Raw genomic sequence first — 22,101 nt, forward strand, 5'->3', positions numbered from 1 at the left:
TTTACATTTCTCGATGCCCATGTAACTAATCTTGTATGGAAGAATAGAGAGTCACGCATTAAATCCGAGAAAGTTATAAGAGGATAGGTGGTTGGATTGAAATATGCCTATTAAAAGTAAAATTTTTCATATTTGAAAATATACCTATCAAAAGTAGATGGAGGGAGTAGTATAGCTAACTACTAGCTCCAAATCATATATAGTTAATTTAATATCTTATTTATATAATAGTTACCTATAAATATATACTACACCATTAATACATGATCCCACATCTTAAATACATAATATTTTAAAGTTCGTGCTGCAGCTGACTATAAATCTGTAGCTCGCTTTCCTTCTCTCTCTTCTCTTATCTCATCCACATATGCTTATAGTTGATTTGTAGCCTGCTATTGTACTCGCTCTAAGATGGGATCCACTTTCTTATATTCTTTTGTATATAACACATACTATATGTATATTACATATATCTTTTCTTGATCTTAAGCTAGGACCTAAAAAAATTCTACTCAACATGAATGAAAAAGCACCATGCATGTTGCAAAAAGCATGAACTAATTTTTTATTTCTTATGATGTAGACTTAATTTTAGGTTTGGCCATAGCAATATTCTTTGTTTTCTCCTGTCCCAATGCATAAAGGTAGAAAAAAATATTGCTTTATTCCTTAAGACTATTTTGCATATAATATTGTGGATGTCCTAAGACTGCAGCGGATACAGACGGATAGTGATAATATCATATTCATTTTCATATAGCTAGATATAAAAATAAATACGAATAACTCGGATACGAAATTAAATACAAGTTATCTTGAATATAAATAATAAGAATTGAATATGATTGGATACAAATATGGAAACAATATTTCTCGAACATAAAAACCATCAATACTTCTAATAGAAACAAATACCATGTTTTATCTCGTTTCATATACAAAGTTTCATCGTGGAGTAAATAATGTTCATTAAGTCCAACACATGCAACATTATCAGCACAAATATGTGCCTAACTGATATTAGAACAAATAACATATTATAATTTGTAAAAGTTTTTAGAAGTTCAAATAATATTAATTGTGTAAAATAGGGTTAGTGTGATGTGCTGCTATTAAAATTTTAAAGAGGTAGACTGATAGTCCAGAGTTAGAAAGTGCTTATCGCCTTATCCAATTAGACAACTTTTATAGTGACCATCGACAGAGTCACGTATTTGCGGTGTCTTATAGTGAATTACACTATTTTTGGATGTTCTATAGTAAATTTTGTGTTACCGAAATGAATCATGATCACATAACACAAGAGGAAGGAATTTATTTTCAAGTTAGAAAAAAAAAGTTGAAAGAAAATAAATTAATGAAGAGAAAAGCTTCCCTGGGGTGCTCTTTTAACGGTGACCGCTCAGTTTGTTACTCGTATTCGTATAAGAGAAGTTACTTCTGCTAGGAGCTCTTCCTTAGATGCTCCTTGACTCTTCAAGCCTTATCGGTTGGCCTAATAAGTAAAAGTATGAATCAAAATTTAAATTTTTGAACTTAAAATTAAAATATTTTTAAAGTAATTTCTTTTTAACATTGGCTTTTAAGTCGCTACGAGCAAATATATAAAAGTTTTACATGTTAATTTTTATATTTACTAATAAGTCGTTTTAGCTTATTAGAGAATATGGATAACCGATGAGACTCTTGGTACACTACACAGCACCAAGTAATTTGAATAACGATATTTCTACCGATGTGATGTAATGTAAGGCATGAGCTTCGTTGCGGTTGACTCCACAAAATAGTCTGAAGTCAACGATCAACGCCCAGTACTGCACTTCTGCGAAATACTCCCTCTGTCCCAAAATATAAATATTTTTAGCATAGTGCCAAGTCAAACCTTTTTGAATTTAACTATTAACAAAAAAATAAAAAGTCAATTATATAAAATTGATGTTAGTAGATTTATCATTAAACAAACTGCCATTATATGTAACTCTTTTTTATTTAAAACATCTTATTTTATAGACATTATTTGTTAAAATAACATTTCGAAGACTGTGTCAAAATAAAAAAAAACTTATATTTTAGGACGGATGGAGCAGTATATATTATTACAGTATCAATTTCTCTTCAGCAATGTTCCTGAATACATATACATAAAAACATCAACCATCGGCCCATCGCCCATCAATAATTAACACTTACTCTCTCTCTCTCACACACACAAAAAAAGAAGGGCAGGGGCATATGGCCTGTACAAACCCATCTAAGCTTCAAATCGACAAAACATTGTATTTTGGAATAAGTGTGTTTTATAACTCTCATCTCTTTCTTTCTCTTGATTGAATCACTCTCTTAACCATAAAATCGAGTATAACGGCTTCATCATGTTCAAAAACCGGTGTAAATCTACTCCTGCAATGTTTTAGAAAATAATTTCTGTTGATGTAACAGTATGATCACGACTGACTTATTCAGTTAGCAGATATGACCCACATGTCACCAACATTTTCATCATCTCATCTTTTTCCTCACCTCTCCCTCTCCCTCCCTCCCACTTTTTTGTAGGCATCCAAAGTCACGCGACTAACTGGCTATTGGCTAGTATTCCTGCATGCTTGTACTTCTCAAACATTAGCCACTACAATTCAACACTTTTTTTATAGGAGCAATTCAAACCCTCATACACATGCAAATAATAACTAGATGATGTCCCGTGCTTTTGCTACGGATATATGTTACATATTGGAGAAATGATAACAAGATTTGGATTGAAATATTATAACAATGATTTGATAATGATGATTTAGCATGTGTTTGTTTAGTTTTAGAATAAAATAATTTATAGGCATAATTACTATATGTTTAAATGTTGAGCTTTATATGTTCGATGGGTTGATGTGATATGCTTACATGGAGATACTAGTAGTGCTAGTAAATATTATGCTTGTATTTAAGCTTTAGATGTTTAGTGGAGAGATTCAGCCCTTCTACATCCTACAATAAGGCTGCAAGCCATGGGCCATGGCCCGTACACGCCCAACTTTAGGCCCGAATTCGCATTCGATCCGCTAATAACAATCCAGTAGCACCGCGAACTGTCATCCGTTAGCAAACTTCCCTTGATCCCAACAAATTTCGCTCGAAAACACTACTCTCTCGTACACTGCAGGTTGTTCGCTTCAGAGTTTCAGAGCGTGTCGCGTGCAACCGTGCAGTGAAGCTCTCCGTCCCCGACCGTCTCCGATTTTCCAGCCGCTTTCGCGATCTCCTCTCATCCCCCTGTTATAAAGCCCCACTACCCTCCAGACACGCCTAGCCTCTCATCGTCTCGATCGATCTCTCACACGCGCGCGCCTCCATTGTTCTCGGATCAACAAGCTCTCCAAGAACAGCAGCAAAGATGAAGCCTTCGTCTTCCTCCGTCGGCGTCTGTACCCTGCTGGTGGCGGTGGCCTCCCTGCAGCTCCTCCTCGTCGTCGCCGTCGCCGCCTCGGCGGAGACTGCACCGGCGATGCCAGACGAGGAGTTCTTGGGCCGTCTCTGCGACCAGCAGCAGGGGGCCACGCGGCGGCGGCTCCCGTGGTGCCAGCAGCTGCACGCGAGGCGGCGCCACCGCGGTGGCGGCGGCGGCGTCGGCGTCGGCAAGCGGCGGCGGGTGCCGATGCCGCCGCCCAGCCGCGCCGGCGAGGAGATCGACGCGCGCTACGTCGTGTCCAAGCGGGTCGTGCCGAGCGGACCGAACCCGCTGCACAACTAGACTGATCGATCGATCGTGTATCTGCCGCTTGCATTGCATGCGGGCGTGCGTCCTCATTGATCTTTCTTCCCGTTGCGCGGGGGCGGCTGATCGGCGGCTGGGCGCGCGCCCGCGGTCAGTCCGCCCCTATAGTACTACTGTACTACTACTATACTAGCACTACTATACTACTATACCTACTACTATTCCTACATACAATATATGAATGTATATACATACGAATAAACATAAAAAATTTATGCATATGCATATGCATACATTTTTTACCTATATACAAAATACATACATGTATATGCTGTATACGTATATACAATTTAACTTTGTATACGTGTATACGAACTTTATATATGCATACATATACAAAGTTTGTTTTTTTTTGACAAATTGATCCTTGTAGAAAACTTATTTCGAAACTAATCTTTGCCAAAAAAAACTATATCCAGATATAGGCTGTTGGCTCAATGCCAAAGTTGTTAGCACTGAGGTTGTTCCTGTCAGCGTCAACAGGACTGGCGCTGACATCGTGCCGGCGTGGCGGGCGAGGAGCGACGTGGCATGGCATCAGCATTTGGTGCTGACCCCTTATACATGGTAAATAGACTGATGTCTTGCAATGAATAAGTTATGTACTGCTGCAATGCTAAGTTCCTTTGCCTGGTGTACCTTAGGACTAGGGTTCGAATCCCAGGTCAGCCATTTTCGTTTTTTTTCCTCGTATTTTTTTTCTTCAAACCTTCAATCTCCGTGCGTACATATAAATGATTAATGATGATTTCTGTTTTTGAAAAAAAAATATATACGGTACTAATCACCCTATTACCCACCAAACTGAAAGAAAACATCGGCCAACGAACAAAATTAATGGAAAAAATGTTGATATGTCAAGGATTTGAACCCATAATGTACGGCATACAAGTCAAAACATTAAAAGAAATAACACATTTTTTGTTTAAATTAATTTTTATTAAAAAGAAATATCACATTCAGTACAGATTTAAAAAGTAGAAGAATGGATTAAAAAAGTTTAGAGTCAACTTTTAAAAGAAATATCATTTTTTATAAAAAAGAAATTAGAAGAATGGAAAAATCTCACCTTTCTAGAGCAATACTGCTAGAGGTGCTAGGAAGTCGACGACAGCCGCTGGAGGCGATCCCGCGTCGCTCGTGATAGCAATTGCAATATGCCTGCATCGGGAGCATCGCGTGCAGCAGCTCGCTATAGGCCCGCGGTGGGAGCAGCAGCAAGCTAGCAAGTTGGTAGGGTTGTAGCAAAAGCAGCAACAATGGTGGACGGAGGAGGTACCACCAATTAGGGTTGGGGGGGGGGGGGGGAACCAATTTTTGGAAAAATCCATCTTCTAATCGTGTTATTCCTGGCCTTGAATCCAATGGCAAGTATTATGGATTTACGGGTGCCAACAGTTTTGATGGTAAGCATGTAATTACGTTTTTTAAGTTGTAAATTTAATAAAATACCGGTTCAAAACAGTTACAAATATGCAGTTGGCCTTTTTTTTTTTTGGAAGAGAAATGTCATCGAGCCCAATGGGCCATCTATCAATGGAGGCTAAGTACGTACTCAGGCCCACCGAGAAGAGGAGTACTGGCCCATTTCTTGCGGCGCAGGCCTCCGTGTTGCAGTTTATGGGCCCACCCACCACGTTCCTCCCTTCTTCCTCTCCAAGTCCAAGACGAGACTGGAAGCCGCAGAGGAGGAGGGAGAGAGAGAGCCCTTGGCGGCTCGCGGCGCCGCACCACACCACCACCAACACACGCACGCACCGAACGCTTCGATGGGGCGGCTGCGCGCGTGCACCCGCCTCCGCCGCCTCCTCGCGACGAGGCCTCCTCATCCGGCTCCGCCGCCGCCGCTGCCGAGGACGACGACGACGGGCCAGACTCTCCCGCGCTTCTCCGCTAGGGCCTTCTCGTCGGCCTCGGCGGTCGCCGTCGCGGTGCCGCACGAGGCGCGCGACTCCGGCCTCGGGAGCTCGGCCTACTGGGCCTGGATCCGGGCGGCGGCCGAGTCGGCCCCGGCCCCGCCTCCGCAGCAAGAGGAGGAGGATGAGGGCCTCGCGCGCTGCATCCCCGTCAAGGCGTACTTCCTCTCCACCAGGTACGTTGGAAGCATATGCGCGTGCTTGCACGACAGGTGTTTGTTGATTTTTTTTTTCAAAGGTGTATGTTGCTATCATATTGTGCTAATTCAATCTTCCTTATGCCATTTTGATGGATGGGCACGACTAATAGATGCAGAGGACTAAAATGATGTTTTGTTTGTCTGATTTTTCTTTCCCCCTGTGGCAGCATTGATTTGAAGAGTTTGCAGGCGGACCATGGGAGCGACGTGGTACCTCCGTCGACCCGATCATTGAACTACATTGCACTCCGATACTCAGAATTCCCTCAAGAAATCATGGTTAGTGATTCCAATTTACCATCACATAGTTCCTGGTCCAAATGCTTTTGAATCAACAAATTTAAGTTATTAACTCCACCTTGGTAATTTGTTGAACGCAATTTTGTGAAATCTCTCTTTTTCTGCACTGCAAAATTTAACTTCTCTGCAATGATTGGCTAACATTTCTGTAGGACATTGGAGTTAAGGACAACAGATTTTGCTATCGCTATGTGGTTGTGTTCCAATATGGTTCGGCTGTGCTTTTCAACATTGCTGACCATGAGGCTGAGCACTATCTTGATATCATCAGGAAACATGCTTCAGGATGGCTTCCGGAGATGAGAAAAGATGGTATTACACATGCTATTCACTATCTTGCTTGTCATATTTTACCTTGTGAACAAAGACATTTTACTCGGTACTTCTAGTTTTCTTCACACTGTTCCATTATATTGTGTGTACGACTAGCATATAATTCAATTGCCTTCTATGTTAGTGAAAATTACATTTTGATAAAATCCCATAGAACTACAAGAGAGTCCATATGCATCTGATTGATATTGGACGTGATGCATTCATAGGCTGGTAATATGTGAAGTCATTTAGAGTTGAGTAGCTCCCCTTCTACCCCCTAAACAGTTGCAAAAGCTTTTCTTTCACTGGGACAAAACTGGCTCATTTGCAAAGTAGTGGAGTAGCGTGTAAGGTTAAGAATTTAAGATTGTATTACATCCTCACATGATATCAATTCTACAATGACCAGATTATGCAGTAGTTGAGAAGCCCTCCCTGACAACATGGATGAAAGGAGGTCTTGACTATATAGTTCTTAAAAGCCTAGATACAGATGGAATTCGCATCATTGCAAGTGTTCTTGGCCAAAGTATTGCTCTTGATCATTACATACGGCAGGTACTGAAAAGGGGCAACGTCGACAAGCTTTTTCCATGTGGTGGTAGCCTTGAAATTTTGTTCTTAAGGTTCTAAAAAACACTAATTTTGGTAGGTTGATGACATGGTTGAGGAATTTACTGAAATTAATCGTGTCATGGAGAAGACTGGGAACTTTACCATGCAAAGAAAGAAGCTGTTCCAACTTGTTGGCAAGGCTAATTCTAACCTTGCTGATGTTATCATCAGACTTGGCCTTTTTGACAGGTATCTCTTCTACAATCTAAGTACCACATTCCCTTTTTAGATGGTTCATGTCTTCCGTTGCAATTGCATAATTTCCTCTCTTTTTTATCATGTATGGAAGTAATCCCATTGTATACCAATCCTACGTGCATTGTGACAAGCTATGCTGTGGGGGAAGGAGGCATGTAAAGCAAGATGCTACTCAGATATTTCATGTAGACATCCTATAAACATGGGTTACTTATTTCGCACAAATTTTCCTTTTGAGGAAAACAATCAAATGAGATTTACACTGAGTAGTTTGATATTCTTTTCTGGTGTGTTTAAAAGGTTAATGCATTTTAGCTCTGAACAGTAAAATTGGAGTTTACATGTCACAGTTCTGTGTTATAAAAGCACTTTGTTCATTATACAAATGTTATGTTATTGTTTTCCCTGATGCTTTGCATTAACCCTAGCTCTGCAAATGCCATTTTACTTAAGGAAGCATACTCATTTGCCATTTAAGTAAGGGAATAATTGAAGGAAAGGAAGAATTATATGGCTTCTATAACATAAATTATTTATATTCTGAGTGAAGGTGGCATTTTTTGTCGGAAGTCTCATTAGTTAATGCTGATTTGCCATAATACTCCACCTTTTAATAAAATTCCTCTTTCCATATCATGCTTAGCTTATGAAAATTGCAAAACATTTTGGTGTCCTCAACTGGCTGTTTCCAGTTGTAAGGCTTGGAATTTGCCAACTATCCACATGGTTTGATAAGAACCCAAGACTACCATGACAAAAAAATATGGATAAAAGCTGATCTAAAGGGAATTTTATGACATCGTGGATATGGTCTCCTTGCGTATCTTATGGCAGCCCCTTAAAAGAATGACTTTTTCTTCAGGTCTGAAATCGCTTGGAAAAATTCAAATTATGCTCAAATACTTGAGTATCTTCGGGAAGAATATGAGCTGAACCAACGTTTTGGAAGCCTTGACTTCAAATTGAAATTTGTGGAGGTAAGTTCTTCGATTTGCGTTCATTTTCAGTGTATTAGCTGATTTTTTAAAAAAATTTTGAGTTCCCATTCGTGCTTACACTTTATTATTGCAACAGCACAACATTCATTTTCTTCAAGAAGTTCTCCAGAATAGAAGATCAGATTTGCTGGAGTGGGGTGTCATTATACTGCTGATTATCGAGATTGTCATCTCATTATACGAAATTATCAAGGATTCCAGCATGATGTCCTGAGAGCACACTATCCAACATCTTTGACAGCCATCCACCCACATCACCCTACTGTTATGCTAACCCACACTCTACTCCCCACAATTGATGCTAACCTTAGTTGAAAGGAAGTAAAAGCTCCCTTTCATAGCTTTACTTTTGTGTTATACTGCCTGGGATGCATTTTTGTTAGTTTATTTATTCTGCTGGTTCCAAGTATACCTTACAGCTAACAAGAGCAGTTAATTCTTTCTCCAAATCCCAGGAATTCAGTTCCCCAGGTTTCTACGGGAAGAGTTTTGGTTTTCCTCTTTATGCATTTCAACAGATGTTCTTGGTACATGCCCCATTTGCTGATACCACTGCTGTCAGGGTTTACTTACTCCTGTAGGACCTATGTTGGTCCCAAACTCCCAATTTTGTGGTAAGACATGAGACCAGCAGGCTGCTGGCTATTAGAAGGGATGTAAAAATGATGCGAAAACGTCCAATATTTAATGGCATATCCTCTGTACTATAAGCGTCCCTACTACTATATTTGTCTTTGTATTGATATTTAGCGAGATGCTATGATCTCTGGTTAAACCACTCTTCTTAAATTACCTGTGCTCAAGGATCTTTGTAGTTTGTACAACCCAGGCGATACACAGAAGTGCTTCAGTTCTCTCCCACTAAAGACTGCATGAATCCTAAATCACTACTCCCTCTGTTGAACATAACCTACTACTATTATTATATGAAATTCTATGAATTTGGAGACTCCCAAATATGGCAACTTATCGTATCCTAGTTGTAGAATATGTTCAATTCAGGATTAGGTTGCTATAGTTTTGGATGAAGGAATAATAGTTTTCAAGTTCAACATGCTGGAGCCCTACCAATTTTCAGGAGTGCGCACGGCCTGAAGTTTAGGAAACCTGCGATGAATTTCTGCCACATTACGGAGATGCGCATGTCCAGATCATCGCAACCGATGGCTGCGACCGATCATTACATAAACAATTCCAGTACACACAAAAACGATGCAAAAAAGATGGTATAAATCTATTATATTATATGCAACATCTCCATATCATTTCATGTGATATCCTGCTTCTGCTTGTTCTTGCCACAAAATATAGTGTAAACCCGAATAAAATATTTTCTTTCAGTTGTCCCAAAATGGATACCTATGGTTGTCTTTCCCCTAATTTATTCTTTGATGCCAGGAAACCGAAGCTGGCAGTTTACAATCGTAAACAATCAATCCAATCTCCTCAGCAAGTAGGCTACTTGAACCTCCTTGGTTAGCGGCATGATCCTGTAGCTGTACAGTTCAGCGACCAAACTGGGCCTTATCTTGTACACTGGTGGAGCGCCGTTGTCTTCAGCGCCTAAATCCACCTCCTGTCCAAAGATCTTAGCCTTAGCTTCCACCCTATGTTCAATAGCACGCTCCACCGTTTCATAGGTGAGGAGGTGCATTAGTTGATCGCGGTCCTGAAATTCCCAGATAAAAATAATTAGCCGCTTGCATAATAGACTCAACTTTGATATGTACCTAAAGTAATGTACAAGAAAACACATGGAATTTATTTGCTTCCCATGATAAAGACAGATTATACAGCAAAACAGAACACAAACCTGTGCTATTATCGCAGGCATGTAAGCTTCAGGAGACTCTTGAAACTTAGCCTCTGCCACAAACTTACCATAGTGAATTCTTTTGGAGAGCGCCTGGATGATAGAACAGGAAAACAAGAACAGGTGAGCATAATTTCCCAATATAAAAATGCCTAATTGCATGAGTCACCAGTGAACAACAGTATAGTACTAATACTATGAAAATGACATCTGGTGAAAATTCTGGTAGCAGAACATCTTGAAGCAATACTACAACAAGAAATGGTTTTACAAGAATTATTTTGCTAATGCTAAATTATTTTGAGCAAATGAAAGCTACAGCACAGTAGCCAGAAGCAGTACGAGGCCAGATTATAAGAACATTTGGTATACTAACTGTAGTACCTGCAAGCAGATTGTGTCACAAAGAGCACTGGATCCATAATTACCATCACTTCCTTCTTTCACTAATCTTGGAAGAAGCTCATCAAAATACATTTTCCAAATCTCCTTGTTGATATTAATAGAATCAGCAATAGGATGCAAAACCTAGAAAAGACAATAACAAAAATATGAATTTTATCCAAATTTACTTATAACAATACAACAGCACAGTAATCAATTAGCAATGTGAGTCTCAATAGATGGTACTCCACTTCGTATCAAAAGTTGTATTATGTTGCAGGTGGACAGTAAGCACGATATCCCACCACAGAACCGATATACTAGTGGTCAGTCAACAAAGGTACATGCTTGCCTTCACTGACAAAAGAAGCTACGCAAGCCCACACAGAAGAATTCAACATCTACGAATACATAAGATGCATAACCAATTCATCTACTGTCAGTTCAGAGAGAGAGATAGGGAGAGAGAGGCAAGCATAAACCCATATAATAAAACCTGATATATTAGTGATTAGTCAATGAAGGACTATGTTTGCCTATACTAACAAAAGGAATGCTGAAAGACTACAGAGAAGAACTAGATGTCTAAGAACACATGAGTTTATGCATTACCTTTGGATACTGGAGAGGTGGCAACAGTGGTTCAGGCAGATCCTCCGGAAAGAATGGGTGCTCATCAGGGCTCTTGTATCTCCCAACCTACACAAGATGGCCAGAACCATCAACATTTTGCAATTTTTGGCATACAGTGAACAATTATATTGCTAATTACAACCCTGCTCTACCTGTTGATGTAGTTTTTCGGTTTCTCTAACCATGAATTCAACCAAAGAGCCATCAAATCCATCCACATGGAAAGCATTTTTATCATATATATCAGCATTGTAGCAAAACTGTGCTCTCTCTAAGAGGCTGAATATGATGCTGTCTTCTTGCCTAACCAAGGAGGTTCTAATGTTGTCCAAGGTCAGTATTTCACTTTGATCTATCCTCTGTTTCTCCTCCCTGCAAAAAGTACAAGAGAAAAGGTATTAATTTCTTTGATGTAACACAAAAAGGTTTTGTAGGAGTGCCATAATGACTTAACCAGGTTATCAATATGTTATTTGTCCCTTGCAAAGAAAAAAAAAGTTCTTTGGTTTCCAAGTCAATTCCCTTTTAAAAGGTGCACATGTTTATCTAGAAAGTTTTGCTGCGATTCAGGGATTAATACTACAGCAGTCGTACAAGAAAAATAATTCACCCTTTGTTGAGTTTTCTACACAAAGACTTTGGTCAAGTCACCAGCTGCCCACGATTTTTGGTCGAAATGGCAAAATACCTTGCATGAAATTTACATGTTTAAGCATCCTTGGCATCACACAATGATTAAAACCATAATATGGATTCAACTAATCAAAACTCAAAACTACAGTATGGCTTTAAGTCAAAGCTGGCAAGCACAATCATTAGCACAATCAACTCCATGTTGTTAAGAAATCATTTGAGAGAAAATATTTCCCAACTAGGAGACCAATTCTCAACCATCAACTCGACATCAAACCATTCCTCATTTTTCTTACGAACCAGGGACCACCTCGAATCGGATAGTATACGATTCATGAATCCATCAATTAAAGCATAACGCTAACCCGGTCTCGATTCGCAAAGCACTAATGCACAAATCGCACAGACGAAGATGCTATATGCTACTACACCACCAACGCCAAACAGAGAATCACGCATCCGATTCATTCCAAGACCGGGCAGGCATAAGGAGACCTCGCGAGCAGGGGGGGGGAGACTAGAGAAGAGTTTCATACTTGGTCACGGGGGTGACGGAGTTGTTGGTGGCCGCGAGCCGCGCCCGCCGCGACGACGGGCCGAACTCCACGCGGCTGGCCGGCCCTCCTCCCCCGCGGGCCATCCCCACGGGCGCGGGCGAGGCGGCCCTGTAGCTGGAGACCACCTTGTTGAACTCCATAGCTCGCACGCTCGCGCGCAATGGAATCCGGGGTTGGTAGGGTGGACGTCGTCGGGAGGGAGGGAGGGGTGGGTAGGCGTGGGGGAAATGAAATGCGGGGCGTCGTCGTCCGCGATTTTTGTAGGCGGCGGGAGAGCGAATAGGAGACGACGACGGGAGGTGAGGTGACGGCGCGGAAGGGAGGGGTGGGGGGATGGTTGGCGGAGGCGGAGGACGGGAGGAGGAGGAGGAGGTAGGAGGTGGGAGGTGGTGTTTGGATCTCGGGACTTTAGTCTATATATTTAGACGCTAATTTAGAATATTAAATATAGACTACTTACGAAACTAACTATATAAATGAAAGCTAATTCGCGAGATAAACTTTTTAAGCCTAATTAATCTATAATTAGAGAATGTTTACTAAGCATCACATAGGCTAATTATGGATTAATTATGCTTAATAGATTCGTCTCGCGAATTAGTCTAAGATTATGTTCAAAATTATAGATGAGTTTTATTAATAGTCTATGTTTAATATTTATAATTAGTATCTAAATATTTAATATGATAGAGACTTGAAAGAAGTTTTATAGGATCCCGACGTCTCGTCTCGTCCGGTAGAGAGGCCGGCGTGAGAAAACTGAGAAAATTGGGGGCGGTAGCCGGTACCAGGAGGACGTTAGGTGTGTCGGGGTTTTTCACTTTTTTGCTCCCGTGTTCTCGGCGGAGGTGAGGTGGCGCGGGCGCACGGCGTACCACGGGGTTACGGGGTTGGTATGGTGGGGTACGGTGCGGCGCGTGGTGTGTGGCGCGAGGAGGGCCGGGAGAGCGTGAGGCTCGCCACCACGGCACGCGTCAGCTTCGGCCTCGGGTTTGAGGCGAGGCGGAAACGGAAAGCGAATGGCCAGGTCCAGGTCTGAATAGTTTCTGCTACCGTCAATTGAGACCAAACACAAGAGGCACCAAAAACATGAAAAGTGTTTTAAACTCCTGATGTCTCCGTTTATTTTTTTAAAATTCTTCGAGTGGATGCCCTCTAATTTATTAAAACACTATCTAACATTTATGATATAGACATAAACTACTTTTTAAAAAATCAAGTCAAAACTCAACCCACACGTTAAGATATTATCAAATGTGTAGATTGAATTTGAATATGATTTTTGGTGTAGTGGTGGAATTTAATATACTCGTTCTTAAATTATTTAAAATTATACTTGAGAAAAAAATTATATGAGAGCATATTCCCTTGAGAGTGAGAGATTAGAATCATCCCCCCTCAAATAAAAAAGTGCTCCTACCATGTGAACGACACTAGTTTTGCTGGTCGTGTAAGGGTATTAGTTACTCCATCCGTCCCAAAATAAGTGCAGTTTTACACTATTTATCTCCAACGTTTGACCGTTCGTCTTATTTGAATTTTTTTTATGATTATTATTTTTATTGTTATTAGATGATAAAACATGAATAGTACTTTATGTGTGACTAATTTTTTTAAAAAAATTTAAATCAAATGGTCGGTCAAACGTTGGACACGGATTTCTACGGCTGCACTTATTTTGGGACGGAGGTAGTACTAGTCCACGAAACTTACTTAAGCTAAAATAAACTATGAACCTGTTCTATTTTGACTTATAAATAAGTTCATAGGTTAGCCGCTACACCCCTATAGCTGTGTACCACTCTATGTTCGTTGTTAGGATTGGGTTTTTTAAAGACATAGGGGTACGGATTAAGAAGCAACTAGTCTAACACAACGGAATCTACACTACTAGTAGTGCTAGTAGGCCATTAGCTGTGCAAACACTATGTTTAGTTTATGTGCTAATTTTTTTAAGTATACGGACACACATTTGAAGTACTAAACATAGACTAATGACAAAATAAATTACAGATTCCGCCTGTAAACTGCGAGACGAATATATTAAGCCTAATTAATTCATCATTAACAAATGTTTACTGTAGCACCACATTGTCAAATCATGGCGTAATTATGCTCAAAAGATTCGTCTCGCGATTTACATGCAAACTGTGCAATTAGTTTTTTTTGTCCATATTTAATGTTCTATGCATGTGTCCAAGCATTCGATGTGATGGAAAAGTTGGAAGTTTGAAGATAAAATTTTGAATCTAAGGGTGTGTTTAGTTCACGCTAAAATTGAAAGTTTGGTTGAAATTGGAATGATGTGACAGAAATGTTGAAAGTTTATGTGTGCAGGAAAGTTTTGATATGTTAGAAAAGTTAAAAGTTTAAAGAAATGGTTAAAAGTTAAAAGTTAAACTCGGCCTAAACACGGCCAATATGTAAAAGCATGGCATCCTGACGATATCCGCCGCTTCAAACGTGGGAAGGTTGTCCCTGTCACGACGACTTGGGCAGCCGGTCGTGCAAGTGGGGATTCTACGACGTTTTTGCACTCCCTTCTTCTCAGGCACGGCAGAGTTTATCTAGTTCTAGAAAGCGGCATTTCAACATCAGCAACACCAACACTGCCGGAGCATTTCTTTTTTTTTTTTGGGGTCTTCCCTTCTTATTTTCCCTGAGCGTAGAAAATTCTGTGGTTTCCAGTTTTCCACGGAAGTAAATTCCAATTTTCCAATAGATGTACGTCAACCCTTTGCTTCCTCTCCAGCTGCAGAGTTGCAGGTTTGACGAATGCAGCTTATCTACAAAATTCCCATCAGAGGGAACACAGTTACAGAAGAACTAGGGAAAGTACAGATTGCAAATCCATAAGGATCTTCTTTAGAACCGTATACGTAAAGGGCTTCATGGATTGGCCACTATATATGGGTGTTACCCTCAATCGTGAATCTGCAAGGTCAGATATCAGTATATCAAATGCAGATTGCCTCATTGCAGATTGCTGTGGATTGTTCAGGTTCCGGGTTAGCCCAGTCACCAGTCTTCACTGACATTAGCCCGCTGTGGTTACATCAGATAGTAACAAGCTCCTTCATCATTTCGGAATTCAGTCGGTGGTAAGGCATCGGAAATGGCATCAAAACAACTCTTGCTGCCTACCTGAATGTATCACGCAGGGACAGATTATATTAAGTTTGTGGTCCACTTGCCAATTAAACGAACGCCTCATTATAAGTGAAAAGCTCACCTTTCAGCTATCCGTGCTGCCATCATCGTCATCTTCATCCCCAGAAGCTTCATAACGTGGCTGATCATACTTCTCACGAAGCTGCTTGATAGGAATGAAGTCCCCAGCAGTGTCCTCGCCAAAAAACAGAAATTCAATATAGGGGTGATCAAATCTTCCCTATTTATAAACGGGGACAGCATTAGTTCAATTTGACCAAAAATGAAAACCACCAAGCAAATGAAGAACTCAAACTCACTTTCTCTGATATTTCAGCTTCTGCAAGATTTTCTTCTGCAACTGAAATTACACAGACATAACATGTCTCAAAATGGCGCAGCATAGGCATAAAACAGTAAGTGAAGATGGATTTGATCAATTGACTACTGCATAGCCTACTATCTTGCCTTCTTCTGCCATTTTACACAAAACAAGATTGCTCATTAAAAGTTACAGATCTCAAGATAGAATTTCCACCAGTGGTCATGTCTATCAAAATAGTGGAAAAGAAAAATCAATACCATATGCAACAAGGAGTTCTGGATCAGCATATACATCAACAAGGACCTGCAAGATTTCAGCAATGAATCACAGAGGATCACTAAGCATCTCAATTCTCAAAAGACTAAATTATGCAAACACATCAGTAATTCAGTATGCATGGGCACTATCGTCCAAAAGAAAGCATTAATTGCATAGAGAAACAGTCAATTGCAGGCTAATAAAATTGCATCATGAACGGCCTGATTATACCCAAAAAATCCAAAAGGGAGGAGAAAAAGGCAATGATGAATATCACCATCTCAACTCCATAAGTGAGTTTGCAAATTAAGAACAAGAACAGGTAGGTATTATTACACATAATCGCCATCCATGATAGCTAAGTCACAACTGATGCTACATGAAGGAAATGATATTTCTATGAACTATGGGCATTGAGGAACTACTAAATCGGAATAAGTCAAGCAGCATTTACTTGATAAAAAGGTTGATTCGGTCCTTTGGACAAGTTTTCCACATTTGCTGTCTCCATCCATGACTTGGATTCACAGCACACAGGATCCATGCCACAAATCACAGCTCTATATCCTTCAGCAGGTGATGTTATCATGTAAAATTAAGAAGAGAAACTAAAGTGTGTTCACTGAAGTTAATATTTGATATAAAGTGTGCTTCAACACATGCAAATGTTCCATTTAAGGATAATGGCAATTATGAAAAATTAACTTTTCATATAAAGTTTGAAAAGAAATTGTAGTAGTTATCCATTTTCTGAACAGCTTCAGAAATAATGTGTGAACAACAATACGTAGTAGGTAGTATAGCAGTACTCACCGTGTACCTTATGACGTACTTTCTGCCCTAGTCGAAATGCATATTCCACATTTTGATATGCAAGGGCCTTAGCGGAGACTGCCAGAGACTCTGTCTACATGATGTTTGAAGTTAATATGTTATTAACACATTACCATCACATGGTCGGTGCACTACAGTTTTGTTGTACCTCAAGTTTAGCAATTTCATCACGCAGTGCAGCTGCCAAAGCATAATTTTCACTGTCAACAGCCTTTTGCAAATCCGCACTGAAACAAATGGATAAAGCTAAGTGATCTACTGATCTCTCAAATGAACCAATGCTACATAACACTGGAACATCATGGAGAAATGGAAACTATTAACATACCGCACGCGTAAAAGGTTTATAGCTTTGTCCTGAGCTTCAGTCTTTGATGAGCCTCTTTTAGCTTCACGTTGCCTAATTATCTCTGTTTCAATCTAGACGAGGATATTTTCTTTAGCAAGCCTCATACAATGAATTCATTTATCTTCAAGTGAAATCATTTGGTACCTCTGTGAGTTTTTCCCTCAATTGTTTTGCCACATCAAATTGCTCTATATTCAATGCATACTGGTAAGAACCAAGAAATTAATAGTTAGGCTGGACGTGCATAGATAAGTATCAAACATTTGCATGGACCAGTAGCCAGCAACTAAGAATGATGCAATTATCATGATAGTAGATTTCATTAGCCGATTGCTACTAGTCTATGGAATTGATCCGTGAAAAAAGAATCGTTGCCGGCTGGATTGGTAACTTTATTCGCTTTAGAAAATGATGGTAAGGAAGCAACAACTCACCTGTATTCGGGTTTGTAGGTCCAATTGGAAGTAGAAGATTAAGATGTCTTCGTTAGCAGACTCACTGCGTTCCAGCCTTGCATTACTACTGCTACGGTCATCTCCTCCAAATAGCCATTTAGCGTTAGTTCTCACTGTAGTACCCATTTGCCTTCTATTGGTCCTCATATGTAGTTTTTTCACACACCAACGCCACGAGTACGCTCCACATGTTATTGAATTTATTTTGTAAAACAACCTCAGATCATCCACTGCAAGACAAGCTGGTCTAAAGCATGATCCATGGGGCGAGGAAATTGAACCACATGCAAAAATGCCTTGCATTGTATTGGTATGAGATTTGACCAGTTCAATTCCCACAACTGATGTAGTCCAATCACCACACTGACAGTTGCAATCAGCAAGCCAGTGGCATCTCCAGCTGCGCAGAGAACAAAAACATTTTGCTTAAAACTAGTACAAAATGCCCTAGGTAACTAAGAAAGGCTTTGAATTGTGGCATCTAAATAATTACAAACTACTATTAACTAACAAACTAACAAGTAGTGCCTGGAACCCTACCATATCGTAAATGTGCAATAAACATTTTACTATCTTCTTTTTTTTTTTGTCCGTAGATACTGATCAATCTATTCTGAATTATTGAAGGTAAATCGCACCTAACGTGGTCCAGGCGAGTAAGCAAAGAAACCCTCAAACTCTTTGGAAATAATAAAGTGCTAGAACCTACCAGTACGCTTTGTTTCGAGTAATATCTATCAGTGCTCTCTACTATCACGCAAAAAAACAAAATCCTCAAAAACTAATGGGTTATACGGGAGAGGTAAGGGGTTGCCCGCAGCAAGATAAAACGCCAGAAAAAAAAAAAGCTACGAAACCAATCAAAGAAGCCACAGTTCATCACCAACCGAAGAAACGAAACCAATCCAACCCTTTTCAGAAGGAAGAAATCCTAATGGGACTCCGGTCTACGCCGCCGGCCATGTAGCGAGCGTGGAGAGAAGGATAGATACCTTTTCTGGCCGAGGCGGCGCGCGCTTCGGTGGGAGGAGGAGGCGGGGAAGCGTCGACGAGTCTCGGCGAACGGGGAAGAAAGGGGGAGGGCCGCGCGCTTCTCGGCCGTAACTACCACTGGCTCAAAGTGTGGCGGTCGTCGACGGGATACCGGATAGAATGTGTGACCTGGATCAGGAGTGCATCGACTGCAGGTTAAGCACTTGGGTGAAACTGACCGTCCAAGAACCAGCGAACGTTTAGGATTCTCTGACCTCGCCTTCTCCTTCCCTTCCCTTCATCAAGATTTGGTTACAATTTTGGGGCAATTGCATCTGCGCCCCCACTTTCAAACTCAATTGCTATTTTATCTTCACTTTTTAGGGACATGTATACCCTCTGCATCCAGCAACATCGTGCAGGGGAGGACCTGGAACAAGGGACGGGGAGGAGGGCGCCGTAGGCGCCGACGTCGACGTCGAGCAGGATGGGGTCGTCGCCGGCCACGGGAGCAGTAGCAGCAAAAGCGATGGTGGGGGCAGGCGGAGGCGGGGGCTGACGACGATGCCTCGGCGTGGAAGCCAGCGGCCACGGGAGCAGCAGCAGCAGCCGCCGCCGTCGCCCGCACGCCGTTGCCGCGCGCACGCCCTCGCCGCCGCCCGCCCTCGCCGCGGCCGCCGCCCACCCTTGCCGCGGCCGCCGCCTATCGCCCGCACGCCGTTGCCGCGCGCACGCCCTCGCCGCCGCCCGCCCTCGCCGCGGCCGCCGCCCACCCTTGCCGCGGCCGCCGCCGTCGCCCGCACGCCCTCGCCGCGGCTGCCGCCCCCGAGCGCACGCCCTTGCCGCCACCCGCCCTCGCCGCAGCCGCCGCCGCGCCGCGCGCAAGCTCTCGCCGCCCGCCCGCCCTCGCCGTCGCCGTCACCGCGCCTTCCGCCGGAGCCGCCGCCGTCGCCGCGCCTTCCGCCGGAGCCGTCGCCGTCGCCGCGCCTCCCGCCGGAGCCGCGCACGCCGTTGCCGGAACGGTCGCCGTCGCTGCACGGTGCTTGACCTGAGCAGAGCTGTGCTTGACTGCTTGGATCCTTATGAGAAAGACTACACAACGGTATATACCACTTATCCCTCATGCCGCGGCCCCGCGGCCCCGAGTATATCGTGTGCTGCTAGGATTATCATCACGCAGGTTTGCTGTGTGTATCAGTGTATAGTCTTGTTCCTGACAGCTAGCTAGTACGCAGCATGCCTAAGTCATGCCTTTGATACTAGCCTAGCTAGTAAATAAAACCAGAGGTACTACTAGCTTGTTGTGCATGCCAAATCCCTGTAATAGCTACTAGTAGACCTGTACCCTAGCTATGTAGGGTACTTATTATGGAGGAGCCTAGTACCCTAGCTATGTGTCTAAGATAGGTTGCATCTATTTGTTGTATCCTATACCATGCACGAATTATACCGGACAAATAATTACCTAGATTATACATGGATACAATGGATTATTCTAATTAGATATGTCATGTTGGGCTCTTGGTTATACCACATCTTAGAAACTCTAGTATGTGATACATAGATGCTAGATTATCATATCTGATATCCAGGTATTGGGTCGAATACCTAGGTACCAAGTATGAAACCTATAAATACAAGATCTGATGCTGAGTTATCCGGCATGATACCTATAAGTACCGGATCCGATAACTAGGTATCGTGTCTGATACCTATGAGTACCAGATTGGATACCCGGGTATTGGGTATCTGATCTCATACCTATGAGTATTTGTTACAATACCTATGCGTAACGGGTCGGATACCCAGGTACCGAGTATGATACTTATGAATACCAAGTCTGATACCTAAGTATCGGGTCTGATACCTATGAGTACCGGATTCGATCCCTAGGTCAGGTTTGATACTTATGAGTATCGGATCCGGTATCGCGCATGATACCTATGAGTATTGGATCGGATACCCAGGTATCGGGTATCTGATCTTATACCTATGAGTACTGGATCCAATACCTAGATATCGGGTTGATACATATTAGTAGAGGATCTGATACCAAATATAGGGTGTGATGGTATGAGGCTTCAGATGTGATACCACTAATTCTAATATTTATGGGTTATATACTTCTATTCAACAATCAAATAAAAAAATGGACCATGCATAGCTAGGCCAGAAAGTACAGCCAAACTTGCTCACGTGCCGCTGACATGCTTTGTTTAGGCTAATGCTACTAGCTCTAGTGCTTAATTCTAACTTTACTAGTTGAAGCAGGTGTTAGACCCATATGGACCTAAAGAGGTGTAGAAGTAGTGCTGTATTAGAGTATTTCATAGCTATTTTGTACTGTAGGAGAAAAGAGACCTCTCGTCAGTCATCACTAGTCGGTAGCCTCCATGTGAAAAGACAGCACACGACACGCTTTCAGAGAGAAAAAGAATCGGTGAGTGATTGGTAAGTATAAATTATAAACTATACCGTTGAGACGGTACACCATCCCATAGTTTTTCTCGATCCTTATCCATTCATTGAAGGGTACAACAGTAAATTAATATTTCATAAAAAGAAATTTCTATTTCTCTTTGTGGGACCCAGTGCCACCTAACAGGCCCATTTTTAACCCAAAACTGTGGGACCCATCTAACGGGGTTAAAAGTGAGGGCAAACGGTGGGTTCATGTTCAAAAAGATGAGGCAAAATTGCAAACTCTAAAAAGTAAGGGTAAAACAGCAGTTGAGGTTCAAAGTGAGGGCATGAATGCAATTATCCCTACAATTTTTGGCCCGAAAGGAGGAACGCGGTTCCCCGCTCGTCTCGTCGCCTGTTCTTCACACTCGTCGGGCACTCGAGCACAGGCGCACGGCTGTCAGATATGGCAGCGGACCACTGATTTGGCATTAGGGACACGGGCACACGAGCCCGACGTCGGCGTCTAGCACTCCAGCGTAGATGTGCACCGAGTGACCAAGGCCATAGAGATGCGCTGACTACGTTGTGCTGGTGCGCCTGGTGCCTCGTACATACAATACAAAAGTTTTGAGACCCTCATACAATACATTACTCCCTCCGTTTCAAAAAAAACCCATTCATTGCTTTAGGAAGGGTCACGTTCCCTTCTAGATTAAGTTTTTTTTTAAGAATAGAGAGTGTGGTTGTTATGTCTTTTTTTTTTCTTATTCGTGTGCAGTACTGTAATGCATTAGTACTGTAATGCATTAGGTACAAAATGTCTGATGTTGTTCGAGGGATGAGTTCATGAGTACAAAGAAGGTGGATCCTTCTTTTGCGACAAGTAGGGCGACATCGTTTGGCTGACTATAAGCATAAGCAAATGACATATTAGCAAATAAAAATAATTTGTGAATATAACGTTTATATACGTATTCTTAACGATTTAAAAAGCAAAGCCTACAAAATAAACTACGATGAA

The 22,101-nt window shown here is 41.7% G+C and overlaps 4 protein-coding genes across 5 annotated transcripts; 2 read left to right on the forward strand and 2 right to left on the reverse strand.

Annotated features, from left to right (window-relative positions):
• Positions 1-3,324: 3,324 nt before the first annotated feature.
• LOC127760762 (inactive protein FON2 SPARE1-like) lies at positions 3,325-3,966 on the forward strand. Its single transcript, XM_052285060.1, has one exon. It carries the CDS (start codon positions 3,389-3,391, stop codon positions 3,743-3,745), a length of 357 nt encoding a protein of 118 aa, XP_052141020.1. The 5' UTR covers positions 3,325-3,388; the 3' UTR covers positions 3,746-3,966.
• Positions 3,967-4,169: 203 nt separating this feature from the next.
• Positions 4,170-9,033, forward strand: LOC127754266 (protein RETARDED ROOT GROWTH, mitochondrial-like). The gene is made up of 8 exons (XM_052279747.1): positions 4,170-4,336; positions 5,272-5,861; positions 6,053-6,164; positions 6,338-6,497; positions 6,910-7,058; positions 7,153-7,304; positions 8,176-8,290; positions 8,388-9,033. The coding sequence occupies exons 2-8, from the start codon at positions 5,539-5,541 to the stop codon at positions 8,523-8,525; spliced, it is 1,149 nt and encodes a 382-aa protein (XP_052135707.1). The 5' UTR covers positions 4,170-4,336; positions 5,272-5,538; the 3' UTR covers positions 8,526-9,033.
• A 500-nt stretch (positions 9,034-9,533) lies between these two features.
• LOC127754274 (chorismate mutase 1, chloroplastic-like) lies at positions 9,534-12,652 on the reverse strand. The gene is made up of 6 exons (XM_052279756.1): positions 12,311-12,652; positions 11,294-11,513; positions 11,121-11,207; positions 10,509-10,652; positions 10,125-10,217; positions 9,534-9,980 (listed from the first exon to the last, which is right to left on the reverse strand). Exons 1-6 carry the CDS (start codon positions 12,469-12,471, stop codon positions 9,744-9,746), a joined length of 942 nt encoding a protein of 313 aa, XP_052135716.1. The 5' UTR covers positions 12,472-12,652; the 3' UTR covers positions 9,534-9,743.
• A 2,006-nt stretch (positions 12,653-14,658) lies between these two features.
• On the reverse strand, positions 14,659-19,063 carry LOC127759564 (clp protease adapter protein ClpF, chloroplastic-like). Of its 2 annotated transcripts, XM_052283988.1 has the most exons (11): positions 18,695-19,063; positions 17,682-18,102; positions 17,392-17,451; positions 17,227-17,318; positions 17,047-17,125; positions 16,878-16,971; positions 16,519-16,631; positions 16,064-16,109; positions 15,802-15,842; positions 15,564-15,722; positions 14,659-15,475 (listed from the first exon to the last, which is right to left on the reverse strand). In XM_052283988.1, exons 2-10 carry the CDS (start codon positions 18,003-18,005, stop codon positions 15,567-15,569), a joined length of 1,005 nt encoding a protein of 334 aa, XP_052139948.1. In that variant the 5' UTR covers positions 18,006-18,102; positions 18,695-19,063; the 3' UTR covers positions 14,659-15,475; positions 15,564-15,566. The 2 variants fall into 2 exon arrangements, 1 of the variants encoding a protein (XP_052139948.1); XR_008014834.1 differs by lacking the exon at positions 14,659-15,475 and having other exon boundaries at positions 15,615-15,722; positions 15,802-15,955.
• Positions 19,064-22,101: the final 3,038 nt, after the last annotated feature.

Source organism: Oryza glaberrima, chromosome 1 (genome assembly GCF_000147395.1).
Source record: "Oryza glaberrima chromosome 1, OglaRS2, whole genome shotgun sequence".
Lineage (NCBI taxonomy): Eukaryota > Viridiplantae > Streptophyta > Magnoliopsida > Poales > Poaceae > Oryza > Oryza glaberrima.

Excerpts from the sequence above, each read along its gene's own strand:
- LOC127760762 (XM_052285060.1), top strand. The coding sequence starts at position 3,389 with ATGAAGCCTTCGTCTTCCTCCGTCGGCGTCTGTACCCTGCTGGTGGCG.
- LOC127754266 (XM_052279747.1), top strand. The coding sequence starts at position 5,539 with ATGGGGCGGCTGCGCGCGTGCACCCGCCTCCGCCGCCTCCTCGCGACG. Across the intron at positions 6,165-6,337 it reads AATTCCCTCAAGAAATCATG|GACATTGGAGTTAAGGACAA; the intron begins GTTAGTGATTCC and ends ACATTTCTGTAG. Across the intron at positions 7,305-8,175 it reads AGACTTGGCCTTTTTGACAG|GTCTGAAATCGCTTGGAAAA; the intron begins GTATCTCTTCTA and ends CTTTTTCTTCAG.
- LOC127754274 (XM_052279756.1), bottom strand. The coding sequence starts at position 12,471 with ATGGAGTTCAACAAGGTGGTCTCCAGCTACAGGGCCGCCTCGCCCGCG. Across the intron at positions 11,208-11,293 it reads CCGAAAAACTACATCAACAG|GTTGGGAGATACAAGAGCCC; the intron begins GTAGAGCAGGGT and ends CATCTTGTGTAG. Across the intron at positions 10,653-11,120 it reads CACCTCTCCAGTATCCAAAG|GTTTTGCATCCTATTGCTGA; the intron begins GTAATGCATAAA and ends TGTCTTTTCTAG.
- LOC127759564 (XM_052283988.1), bottom strand. The coding sequence starts at position 18,005 with ATGCAAGGCATTTTTGCATGTGGTTCAATTTCCTCGCCCCATGGATCA. Across the intron at positions 16,632-16,877 it reads AGTACGTCATAAGGTACACG|GATATAGAGCTGTGATTTGT; the intron begins GTGAGTACTGCT and ends CACCTGCTGAAG. Across the intron at positions 16,110-16,518 it reads CGAATCAACCTTTTTATCAA|GTCCTTGTTGATGTATATGC; the intron begins GTAAATGCTGCT and ends GAAATCTTGCAG.